The sequence below is a fragment of the Haliotis rubra genome, unplaced genomic scaffold (assembly GCF_003918875.1).
Source record: "Haliotis rubra isolate DU_JTF1 unplaced genomic scaffold, ASM391887v1 Scf15, whole genome shotgun sequence".
Lineage (NCBI taxonomy): Eukaryota > Metazoa > Mollusca > Gastropoda > Lepetellida > Haliotidae > Haliotis > Haliotis rubra.
Genome location: NW_025765447.1, coordinates 414,240 through 427,296, shown reverse-complemented (window position 1 = coordinate 427,296; position 13,057 = coordinate 414,240). Strand labels below are relative to the sequence as shown.

Genomic DNA, 13,057 nt, shown 5'->3' with positions numbered 1-13,057 from the left:
CTGTTTTCTATATTTCATTTAAATAAGTCAAAGAAAAGAAGCTATGCGAGCGCAAATTAGGTTTATGCCGCTTTAAGCAATATTCCAGCAATATCAAGGGCTTCAAACATTGTACCCATGTGGGGAATCGAACCCGAAGCCTTCCACAAAGCGAACTCCGAGCTGAGATGCCTCAACGCCCATACCTTAACACAGGCTTTTAAAAGTTGTAGTGCACAGACCGCTTGGTGGAACGGTACACTGGAGCGAGGGTCGGTGGGGTAGCCTTGTGGTTAAAGCGTCCGCTCGTCAGACTGAATATCTGGGTTTGTTTCCAAATATGGGTACAATGTGCGACACGCGACATAGCGACAATTTCAAGGTCAATATATGTCGCGTTATCGCGCGTCGCCCTATGTAAGATGTGTAAAAACAGCCTAAAAATTTACCAAAACGAGACACGCGACAATGCGACAACGCGAATTTTGATGAAATGTCGCGTTGTCGCGTGTCGCGTTTTGGTTTATTATGCCTCACTTTACTTGTTCTTGAGAGGGCGACATAGCGACAATGTCCCTTCTCGGATTCCTTAGTTTTCCTATTTCAGATTATCATCAAAATTTCTAGCCGTCTTTACAACAGTGAGAAACACTAACAACATTGTTTTTACTGGAGTGATCGATCATTTAGTGCACATGAACTTCTTGAATTTGGAAACGCTGCTACACTACTGTCCAGCCACCAACATTCTATACGTCACTTTCAAATTTTGGACTTCTGTTTTGGTACTTCCACTAAGAATGCAACAACACTTTCCACACAGCGAATGTTATATTCTCTGTCAGACGATTCCAATGTAGGCAGGAATCTGTAAATTAGGTCGGTCAACAGTGTCTGTCTTTGGTTCAAGCCACGTGGGTTCGGCGTCGTCTTCAGGACGAGTCCTTTCAATGAGACTGATCAGAGCCTTCTCGTTCGTCGTCAGTCTCTCCAAGGCGCTCTTATACAGAACAACTGTCTTGGGGTTTAACAGACCGAACAGGTCCAGTCCCTCAATGATGAAGTGAGGCAGGTATCCCGCCTTGGCGTAGTGTAAGAGTCTGTTGAGGAGAGACAGGACACAGTCCTCTAGACAGCTTCTCTGCCACCGTGGTGAGTGGTCCACATGGTAATCCATGTCGAACAGCAACACGTTCTGGATCTGGTAGGGGGTCAGCATCTTCAGACGCCAGTCCTTCTGGCAAAGTCTACAGACGATCTGCAGCGCTTTGGTTCTAATACCTTTGTCTGTGCAGGATATCGATCGGATGATCTCAGCTTCTTTCTGTGCCCAACAAATTCTCCATCTCATTTCCGAAGCAGCGTTTTCATCCATGTCAAAAGGTTTGGACACAAGAACGGCGTTCGATTTGTATATGTGTATTGCGGGAATGATTTCTATTCTCCAACCATAGTTCCTCAGATCGTAGTATATACAGTAATGACTATCCTTCAGCACCATCTTCAGACGCTCAAACGGTATGGACTCTTTCTGAAAAGCCTTTTTCAGTATTTTGTGTAAAAGATGATATGTTTTCTTAGGCGACAAGTGGAGTCTGTCTTCTGATCGGAGATTCGAAAATTCATCCAACTCGGTGGAGTCGCGTCTGGGTAACTGCATGACCACGTATCCCGGCTCTAAAGGCTTCAGCTTCACCTTTTTCAAAGAAAATGGCAAAAGACAGGGAATTTCTTTCTCGGCTGTCGTCCACGGTGGAATGCTTTCAATGACAATTGGACGTTTGAAATCTAATTCAAATCCGCTCTTCCTGAGATGTGGAACAATCCAGTCAGTGAATTCTAGAACTTCTCGTTGGACTGTGGACATCTGGTCCTGATGAGATGTCACGTGGTCATTGATGTTGCTATCCTGAGCTAGCTTCAAAAGAGCGTCCCCTAGTTTCGTCTTCTGGTCTTTCTCTGTTTTCTGTCTGTGGAGCCGCGGAAGGTAGATGTGGGGAAGGTCATTGGACACTGGGTCTCCCTCAAACCTCACTCCAATGCTCTCGAGGAACTCTGCTCTCTTCCGGAGTCTCTTGGTCTCCAAGCGACGGCTGAATGGATAAATGCTGATCTCATACGATCGTCTCGGCATGGCTGGTATCAGTAACTGTTTGTTCCTGCAACAATATCGACAATATATTTCATATATCTATGGACATAATGGACATTGTATCATGTGTATGAACATCATGGACATTGTGTCATATATATGGACATTATATACATTATTTTATATATATGAACATTATGATGTCCAAAATGATGTCCGATGTATTTCCCGTTTTGACTTGCACTATATGTTCCTTGTACCATATGCACAACTATTCACTTGCCTTTGTAAGTGTTTGTGACGCTCGCCGTGGATACGTTTAGGGGTGATACACCTGGCATCATCCAGTACTGATAGTGGATCATAAACACTAGCTTAAGATATAGACTTGTAGGGCTATTTATGTTTACGGAAAGGTTTTGTCATTTTTTTGAAACAAAGATAGCTGCTAATGTGTGTTCAGACAACATTCACAGGTCACCGATTCTCAAAACTATCAAACATGGTGAATCAACGAGAATGGACGTCGAGACGTTCGAACTCCGGAAGAACATACAACATTATTTCCAGTTATTAAATTTTAAGCAATAATTGGTGTTCATAACGACGAATTTATCTAAAAATTAAGAGCACTATAGATAAGTAATAAAATATCAATATATAGAATAATAATATTTGGCCACTTATTTGGCTGAACTCCACCTTGCGCGGGCATGCTCTAAGCGCATGCAGCTTGATGGACCTTATTAGCCCGATAACCCAATAAAAGGTAGATAATTCGCGTGTACTCAAATAGGGAAATCAGGAGTCTCAGAGAATTGAAGGTAGTAAAACTCCAAAGATACGCGAGTTGAAGACTTTGAATCCTGTTTTACGCAAGAGAAACTCACGAAATAAGAAGAACTTGTGAACATAACCTGAACTGAAAATGGGATTCGCTTTCAACAAATCCTGGCGGGACTAATGCATGCGACTCTGGCGCCAGTGCCTTCTACAGGAAGCGACACGGGCATAAAGGTCGTTTCAGCCAGTGATTTCGTTTTTTTAGAAGACACATTCATGAAAGTACAGTAACGTGTGTTTCCTTACCATTCGGGGAGGTGGGATAGCCTTGTGGTTAAAGCGTTCGCTCCTCACACCGAAGACCCAGGTTCGATTCCCCACATTGGTACGTACAATGCTTGAGTCTAATTCTGGTATCCCCCGCCGTGATATTGCTGGAATATTTCTAAAACTATTTTAGAAATTTACTAAAAACGTAAAACTATACACATTCGCTCCATACAATGAAACAATCGATGACCTCTAAGACCGTGTGAATGAGACTTCGCTTAAAACTCTACCTTTTTAAAAAGATGTCGGTAGTTTTAGGACATCTCGAAACAGTTATACCAGCCAAGATACTCCCAAGGCGGGGAGCCATTTTTACCCATTAGTCTGTTGTTGCTAGGCAATAACAAACAGTCGTGTCTATTTCACAGGACCCCAGCGACACTTTAAGTAGGGATAGTTAGGTAAAAGGTAACACGTCACCCCCTGTTGTCGTGTAGATTGCAATCAATGACACAATGAATATCGCCCTCTCGTGGTGCTATCGGTTGTCACAGAGGTTCTTGACGCTAACATGGGATCAAGTCGATCGGAAAGGAAAACTCTGTCTATTGTCACGATCGCTTGTAAGAAACTCCTAGTGAGATATGATAATAAAAATCGGTTATAAAATCTCAGGTTCTACTTAGGAGTTTCTACCTTTCGGTGTTATGTCGGTCAATGTGTCTGTGTTTGGTTTAGATAGTATTGAATGTGTGCGCTGTAACCCATCGTAACTGGGAGAAAAGAAAGCATACGCTACAAAATAAAATTGAAAAACAACTTTCAAACCCGTATCAAATACATCCCAATCGAATACATTACCATTTCTCGTTTCATTTACAGTCACCATGAAACATTGGTGTTTACTTTCATTTTCACCGCAGTTTATATTATAATACAAATCGGGCGGTGGGTAGCCTAATGGTTAAAGCGACCGCTCGTCACGTTGAAGACCCGGGTTCGAATCCCCACATGGGTACAGTGTGAAGCCCATTTCTGGTGTCCCCCGCCGTGATATTGCTGGAATACTGCTAAAAGCGGCGTAAAACCGTACTCACTCACTCATAATACAAATCGCGTTTGAACCAGAAACGATGACATAAATTATGAGCAAAGATCAACGATCGACTCCACCTGGACAATCCAGCTTTCTTATACATGGGTGAGTTGCGGTGTAATACCACGTTGAACAGTATTCCGGTTGTATCACGGCGTGTCAGCTTAATGTGGAAGGGAATCCCGAAGGTCTCGGACGTCTGACACTTTGGTGAAACCCATGTAAGCACGAAACATAATCTACCGATGAAGATCCAGCAACACACGCTTGTCAACTAACGGGATCGGGTGGTCAGACTCTCTGACTTGTTTGACACATGTCATCATATCCCAATTGCGCAGATCGATGCTCATGATGTTAATCACTGGATTGTCTGGTCCAGACAACAAACAATACAAATCATACAAGTATGATATGTTGTGTATGCTTAAAAGGTTACTTTGCATTTAGTTTACACAAAATGAAATTTTAAACTAACCAGGTTCCAAGCCCGAATGATCATGGCCTCAAACCTCGAAATATAGATGAACCAAGTTACTGGATATCCCTCCGCTAATATTAGTTTTCCCCTATTGATAACTTCCCCCAGTCCCACCCCACTTCACTTCCAATCACTCAGGGCAGCTATGGAAATACAGCCCCCTAGAATATACTGTAATGATAAATGGTACCACGATCATTCGTATTTCAACCTGTACCTTCAGTATTCAATAAGCACATGGCTACACTCCAATATGCCCACAGCCCCGAGTTGCATGCTGCAGTTATTGTAACACTCGTCACGGCCTTCTCATACAGACATACATACACTAGTTTCTTTCGCCGAAACTAATAAGTGGTTCAGCGAGGGCAGTATTCCGGGGGACAGTTGCCCTGAAGCCATCAATGACCACTACGGGTATATAGAGGGGGCAGCCGTGTAGTACATGCGGGTGGGAAGGGGTGGGGAAATTGCGACCCTCATACAATATTGATTTCTAGATAAGACATGCTTGCCTGAGTGACGGATGAGAGTTCCACTCAGCTGCAGTGTTTTACTCAATCCAGGGTGGATCTAAGGATTTAGTCCGTGAGTCTGGGGGCTACACGGCCTGATAAATCGTGGAGGATTCTCAGTGTATTCTCCTTAGTCAAGAATGAATGAAGGGACGTCCAGATATTCAGACTATTTCCACGCTTAAATTGTAAGGGGCGGTGGGGTAGCCTTGTGGTTAATGCATTCACCTGACACGCCGAAGACCCGGGTTCGATTCCCCACATGTATGAAGCCCATTACTGATGTCCCCCTGCCGTGATATTGCTGGAAAGTTGGAAAGTGGCGTAAAACTAAACTCGCCCACTCCACTTAGTGAATGAGTAAAGATGGTTTTATGCATGTTTTGTTGTTGTTGTTGTTGTTGTTGTTGTTGTTTTGTGGGTTTTGGGGGTTTTATTTTTTAATTATTTTTTTTATTGTTTTGTTTGTTTCGTTTTTTTTTTGTTTTGTTTTGTTTTTGTTTTTTGGGGGGGTTGGTTGTTTTGTTTTGGTTTTTTAGAGGGGAAGTGTTTGGGGTGGCAATATTCTTCCCATTTGGGGAATCAAACCGCTGTATTTACCACACGGCTACCCCATAGCCCCTTTAACGTTGCGTCTATAAAAAGGTACGCTTGTCTGCCAGTTTAATATGTCAGTGAGTAAGTATGGTTCTCATCGGTTTTAGCGAATGTCAAGCATGACCATGGCTAGGAACACCAAGGGTGGATTTCCTTTTATCCGGATTCGAACACGGACCTTTACCGTGACGATCGAACGTGTTACCACGAGGCTATCCCACCATCGAGGGTAATCGAACCCAGTTCTTCGGCTTAACCATTAGGTTATCCCAACGCTCCTAACGAACCCATGAAGAGAATCGAACCGTGGTCATTCGGTGTTACGCGCAAACGAGCCTCTACATTTAAACTAACACCCACCCTAGTATCGCGTGACGGCCAATGTGACCAGTGTCTGTGGCTGCGTCTATTGACCCATGTTGGAGTGTCAACCGACACGAGCACAATCACCTGAAAAGAGTCTTCGTTTCCGGTTTCATCCAGATACATGTAATGGCATTACACAGTGTCAACAACGTACCCTGTCTGTTGTTGACAAAGTCATGGTATGAGATTTGCGAGCGTGCGTACGTGCGTGCGTGCGTACGCATATTTGTTGGAAAGAACTTTACAATAAAGCATGTTACAATTGCTTCTACTTTGCGGGAATATGCCACGAGTTACTAATGAACGCGTGAAGCCCTATAGTATAGTTAAGTCAGGAAGGTCCTTTGGCAACATTCCACGTTTTGCAGAATGAGCATCTTCGTATTAAGTGAGATACCACCAATGAATGTTCTTGTTACTTGCCTATGTCTTCACCTAAAGGTGCATGACTGTTGAAACAGCATATAGACTATTGATGTCAAATATGTTCTTAAATCTACTTGTCTATATTGTAATATTATATACCTGTATTTACTGTCAATAATAATGACTACTACTAAATACGAAAAACATCCAAGTCTTGTCCGATTCTGAGTGTGTACACTTTCTTTTTTGGCTGAGTATATTTTCGAGAATCTGCATTGGCGGTAAATATATCACATAACCAATATGTTGCTTGATTTCCATTTCGATTCATCAGAGAAACAAATTCTTGCTTCAACGCCCGAACACCAATCTCTCTACATGACGAATAAGAACAGAACAACCCAAAAAACCTGCATAAACAAGGCTACGAAAATAGGCCCTATAAATCAAACTGATCACGTGTAGCATACTTAAACTGTTTAATGGCCACGTGTTTCTATCGACAAGAGCTGACAACCATCTTAATTCTGTAACCGGAGATTAAAGCCTTTTGACATTCAACTTGTCAACGTTCAGCGGAGATATCTAGCGTGACATGGATTTTCAATAATTATTCCACATTATGGTCGGTGATTATGTAGTCTATCGCTCTGAAATAGCATCCAGGTTCTGTGAAAGAAGAAATTGGGCGTGTGGGGAAATCTTGGAAACAAAGATTTCGCTTGACACTTAATCATGGACGTCTTGTCACTGAATGGTTATCAATAGTGTGAAACGACGTCACATTTTCTCATGTCTAGAATGTAATTGGCCAGTTATTGTGACGGGGAGAGGGAAGCGGTTAAACCGTACACGACAATAGAACTAGTCGGGGACAACAGATATTATCGGGCTGAAATTCGATCAGTCAACGAAAACACCGCGGAACGTTTTGCCAGCGACTGTAAGAATTCGGTTAATGTCAAACAAATAAACTGTTCAATAAAAAAGAGCTTGATAAATTGTGTTGTGAAAAAAAATGTTGTTTGTATAAACATGAAAGAATATATACCACAGGTAGTATAACAGCTTTACACAACGTAACACCAGTTAACATAAACGCCGACGTGAATATTGTGACTGTATAGTGAGTGAGTATGGTTTTACGCCGCATTTAGCAATTTGTCAACAATATCATGGCGGGGACACCAGAAATGGGATTCACACATTGTACCCATGTGAGGAATCGAACCCGGGTCTTCGGCGTGACGAGCGGGCGCTTTGACCGCTAGGCTACCCCACCGCCCCAGCGGATGTATACATGGTGGTAGAATGTGGCAGTTGCACCCGTCAATTCTCGAATATTCATGAAATGTTTATCTTATTCTTTTTTCAAATCGACACTAAGTTCCAGTCATAACACATCTGACCTGATGACACTTGGACAGCTCGACCCAGAGATAATAGTGAGCTGGTTAACTCTCAAGGACACCTGGAAACTGGTCACAGATAACAATGAGCTCGTCAGACTGTCAAGGAAACCTAGGAGCTGATCACAGATGAAAGCGTAACAGTTAATGGCTCTTCTAAACGAGGACAAGCACTGCACTATTTATGCTATTTTCGCAGCACCTAATCGTGACATCTACTTTATACGAACCACTGATGGTAATTATATCCGTAGGAGAATGTAAGCACGCGATATTCCAATTCATAGATATTGATTATGTTGATCAAACGTCGATCCTATTACCTTCTATAGTGAATATTCATATTTCTGGATAAACCCTTTGAGTTAAGTCTGCCACAGAGATGATGATTAAAAATATCCTGAATCATCCGGGGATATTTGTACACAAGATAACAACAGTTTGTATTGCGGAGAGTTGAATAGGTGTATTAAAATAGAACGCCGACGTGCACGAGGTGTAGTGAGGTAGCCTGGTGGTTAAGGCGTTTGCTCGTCACGCCGAAGACCCGGGTTCGATTTCCCTCATGGGCACAATGTGTGAAGCCATTTCTGGTGTTCCCCGCCGTGATGTTGCTGGAATATTGCTAAAAGCGTCGAAAACCTAAACTCACTCACTCTTAAGTTGTAAGTGAATGAGTGAATATGTTTTTTGGTTTTTTTAATATTCCAGCATTTTTCCAGCTTTCGGCGGAAGAAAAAGCGGCGTAAAACTAAACTCACTCATAGTCCAGTGCTGAACAATCAACACAACCTAAGTTGTGAATTAAAGACACACAAGGTTGTCCCCAGGAATGAATGAGTGAGTGAGTGAGTTTAGTTTTACGCACCACTCTGCATTATTCCAGCTATATGGCGGCGGTCTGTTAATAATCGAGTGTGGACCAGACAATCCAGTGATCAACAGCATGAGCATCGATCTGTGCAATTGGGAACCGATGACATGTGTCAACCAAGCCAGCGAGCCTGACCACCCGATCCCGTTAGTCGCCTCTTACGACAAGCCTGGGTTACTGAAGGCAAATTCTAACCCGGACCTTCACGGGTAAGGAATGAATGAGGACACTAACCGTGAAGAATAAAGCAATCCTTACGGGAACTGGACTGATTCCATCACCAGGTGAATATTGTAAACGATGTTTACCCATATTATTCATATAATCCATGTAATTTATCCTTATCTTCTTCAGGTGGGTACAGATACTTACTAGTATTTACCACTTCAGTAATATTACCACCCAGAGTGCTAAGGGCTGGTTAAGTTAAAGAACCCAACACTGTTTACCCAACAAGTGACTGCGATGACAAAAAAGGCTTTTTATAGTGAAGCTGCCAAACACTTATTCAAAGCATAAAATAGTGGTGCGTTGGACTCCAAGCAACATGGTCGTGTTATTGAATTTGTAAGAGACATTCCGCTACATAATAAAATCTCTAGGCGCAGATATAACAATATTTATTAATGTATTTTAATCTTCTTAGCCTCTAGGAAAGCCAGTTAAATACAAAAGTAAACAAGCCGGCTCAATAGCCCGTATCGTGTGACAGAGGCGCTTAAGCTCTCACGACAAAATAGTTATACTGAACAGTAAAAATAAGAAATTTCAACACGTCGGGTGAAGGAGCTGCTACAGTAATGTCATGAGTGAGTGAGTGAGTGAGTTAAGATTTATAGTCACATCGGCAATATTTCAGCCATATCGTGACTAAAGTAATGTCATGAACAAGTCTATTACCTATTGAATAAAGATCGCGGATTTAACCATTTCAGTTGGTTCTACTATTTCGTGTCGTGTTTACTTAGATTAAGGTGCGCATAGTGTCCAGTCACACAAGTCGTGTAGTGTCCTGTCTGAGACAAGCTGTGTAGTGTCCAGTCTGTGATAAGCCGTGTAGTGTCCTGTCTGAGACAAGCCGTGTAGTGTCCAGTGTGACACAGGTCGTATAGTGTCCAGTCACACAAGTCGTGTAGTGTCCAGTCTGAGACAAGCTGTGTAGTGTCCAGACTGAGACAAGTCGTGTAGTGTCCAGTCTGAGACAAGTCGTGTAGTGTCCAGTCGGAGACAAGTCGTGTAGTGTCCAGTGTGACACAGGTCGTGTAGTGTCCAGTCTGAGACAAGTCGTGTAGTGTCCAGTCTGACACAAGTCGTGTAGTGTCCAGTGTGAGACAAGTCGTGTAGTGTCTAGTCTGAGACAAGTCGTGTAGTGTCCAGTGTGACACAAGTAGTGTAGTGTCTAGTCTGAGACAAGTCGTGTAGTGTCCAGTCTGAGACAAGTCGTGTAGTGTCCAGTCTGAAACAAGCCGTGTAGTGTCCAGTCTGAGGCAGGTCGTGTAGTGTCCAGTCTGAGACAAGCCGTGTAGTGTCCAGTCGGAGACAAGTCGTGTAGTGTCCAGTCGGAGACAAGTCGTGTAGTGTCCAGTCGGAGACAAGTCGTGTAGTGTCCAGTCGGAGACAAGTCGTGTAGTGTCCAGTCGGAGACAAGCCGTGTAGTGTCCAGTCGGAGACAAGTCGTGTAGTGTCCAGTCGGAGACAAGTCGTGTAGTGTCCAGTCTGAGACAAGTCGTGTAGTGTCCAGTCTGAGACAAGCCGTGTAGTGTCCAGTCTGAGACAAGTCGTGTAGTATCCAGGGTGACACATGTCGTGTAGTGTCCAGTCTGAGACAAGTCGTGTAGTGTCCAATTTGACACAAGTTGTCTCATGTCCAATCTCGTGTCCAGAGTAAGAAAGAAATCTATTTGTCCAGTCAGAAAATAAGTCTTACCTCAGCCAGGTGCTCTTTTGGTATCAGAAAAAATCAGAAGTAAGTGAGAGACATACTCTCAGCAGGTGTTGTAAATCCCCCACTAAGCCAAGAGACCACCGGACATTCTATCCACGCCTCTCCCGTAACGCCGCACGAGACAGCTTCAAATTAAATTCGGCTTATTTGAGAAAGCACACATGTCAATATTTTCCCATAATGCGTATTTTCTCATAATCTTTTATACACTACCATCTACAGGAAATGTCGGGCTATTGTCGTCAACAGTGCTTGCTTTCGGTTAAAATACGTACACAGAAATGCAGGTCGGGTGCATTACAAAGCAATGGTGATTAATATCACTGGCATTTCAACGGCGTTTCATATCGTCATTGCGGGAGAGCTCGTACAAGGTGATGCTCTGAAAGTGCCCTTGTCACGCAACACTGGAAACTCAGTGTACGAGTTATAGTAGCCATAGGTGGGAATGGGGAAAGTAGGGGTGGGAATGGGGAAAGTAAAGTGGGGGGATGGGGAAAGTAGGGGTGGGGATGGGGAAAGTAGGGTGGGGATGGGGAAAGTATGGGGTGAGGTTGGGTGAAGGGTGGTGTTGGGGGAAAGTAGGGTGGGGATCGTGAAAGTAGGGGTGGGGATGGGGAAAGTATTGGTGGTGATGGGGAAAGTATGGGGTGATGGGGAAAGTATGGGTGGTGATGGGGTTAGTAGGGGTGGAGATAGGGAAAGTATGGGTGGTGATGGGGTTAGTAGGGGTGGTGATGGGGAAAGTATGGGGTGGAGATAGGGAAAGTATTGGTGGTGATGGGGTTAGTAGGGGTGGTGATGGGGAAAGTATGGGGTGGAGATAGGGAAAGTAGGATGGTGATGGGGTTAGTAGGGGTGGTGATGGGGTTAGTAGGGGTGGTGATGGGGTTAGTAGGGGTGGTGATGGGGAAAGTAGGGGTGGGGATAGGGAGAGTATTGTTGGAGTTTGGTTAACATTTATGCTTCCCCGTATCGGTGGCTTAACTTCAAGGACATACGTACTTTTGTCCCTTGAAAAGGCACTGTATTTTCATAATGTGAGTTTATCTGTGCGACTCCTGAAGATATATAGACATCGGCAGCACCATGAAGTATGAATTCTACTAATTCCATTCTTACTAACTATAGATATTGATCTGTTCACATTTCAAACTTCAATAACTACTTACAGACAATATAAATACAAACAAGAGGGTTTACAGTTTCATGCATATGAACTCAATTCTACAACATATTTCTGTATGTCACTATCAGTATAAAAAATGTTGCTACAGAGGAATCATATTTCAACACATGTTCCTAACGCATCAGTTATTAAACATATACAAATGAATCACCCCTGCACCCCACAAAAAGAACTCTTACATACTAAAGAACATGTAAATGCACATTGAACACAACTATTTACCTGCCGATGTGTTATCGTCCACTACGTAGAAGTATTCCCTCCTTGCTGCCGATGTGTTATCGTCCACTACGTGGAAGTATTCCCTCCTTGCTGTCGATGTGTTATCGTCCACTACGTGTAAGTATTCCCCTCCTTGCTGCCGATGCACATTCATCGACCTGGGAATTATCACAGTACGGCTTGTCAACACTGCCGGCGTCACACGCCGCCTACAGCATGACAACGACACTGCCTCCGGCGTGACATCTCACCCTGCGTGAAAAGAGTGTATGTGTCACTCTGCCCCACAGCGAGACCCCTGTGCAGCAGATCACACAAGATAAATCACATGTCAGACCCGACCACCCTGCCGGTCAGTCGCCACCATTAATACTTCTGGCACTCATAGTTTCAATTCCAATACTCCTGTCAGCGCGTGCTATATCTGTAATGAAATACGGCTATTGAAAAGCTCCACGCACTGTGTATTGTATATGAGCATATGAACTGCTATGTCACCTTGAAACGAGTTTCGATATTCATACCATTGATACTTGTGTATGTTTATGATAATTTATCTTTCAGTGAATGGTTTGTTGTTTGACACAGGAAATAATTAAAGTAATATATCATATGCTTGTGACAGTGCTATCAATTGATATCACACATGTCGAGATACACCCAATGGGTTGTGGTTGAAGTATAGATGACACATCATGTCGACATTATTAAAGCCCCCACTTCACTTTATCATCCTTATCAAAATGTCGATCTGCAAAGTAATCTAAGTTGACTTCTGTCTGACCCCGTCTAAGACGCCGAGATTTGTTTTTTCCTGTGGAATAATAACTGCAGACTACTTTGCACACGGAAAACGGGTGACACAGTCAAGTA

General features: G+C 43.3%; 1 protein-coding gene across 2 annotated transcripts; it reads right to left on the bottom strand.

Moving 5' to 3' along the window:
* Positions 1–628: 628 nt before the first annotated feature.
* LOC124270132 lies at positions 629–12,210 on the bottom strand. 2 transcript variants are annotated; one of them, XM_046705150.1, is made up of 2 exons: positions 12,185–12,210; positions 629–2,138 (listed from the first exon to the last, which is right to left on the bottom strand). In XM_046705150.1, the coding sequence occupies exon 2, from the start codon at positions 2,111–2,113 to the stop codon at positions 821–823; it is 1,293 nt and encodes a 430-aa protein (XP_046561106.1). In that variant the 5' UTR covers positions 2,114–2,138; positions 12,185–12,210; the 3' UTR covers positions 629–820. The 2 variants fall into 2 exon arrangements, with proteins under 2 accessions (XP_046561106.1, XP_046561105.1); XM_046705149.1 differs by lacking the exon at positions 12,185–12,210 and adding an exon at positions 10,756–10,949.
* Positions 12,211–13,057: the final 847 nt, after the last annotated feature.

Coding starts and splice junctions, on each gene's coding strand:
- LOC124270132 (XM_046705150.1), bottom strand. CDS start 2,113: ATGCCGAGACGATCGTATGAGATCAGCATTTATCCATTCAGCCGTCGC.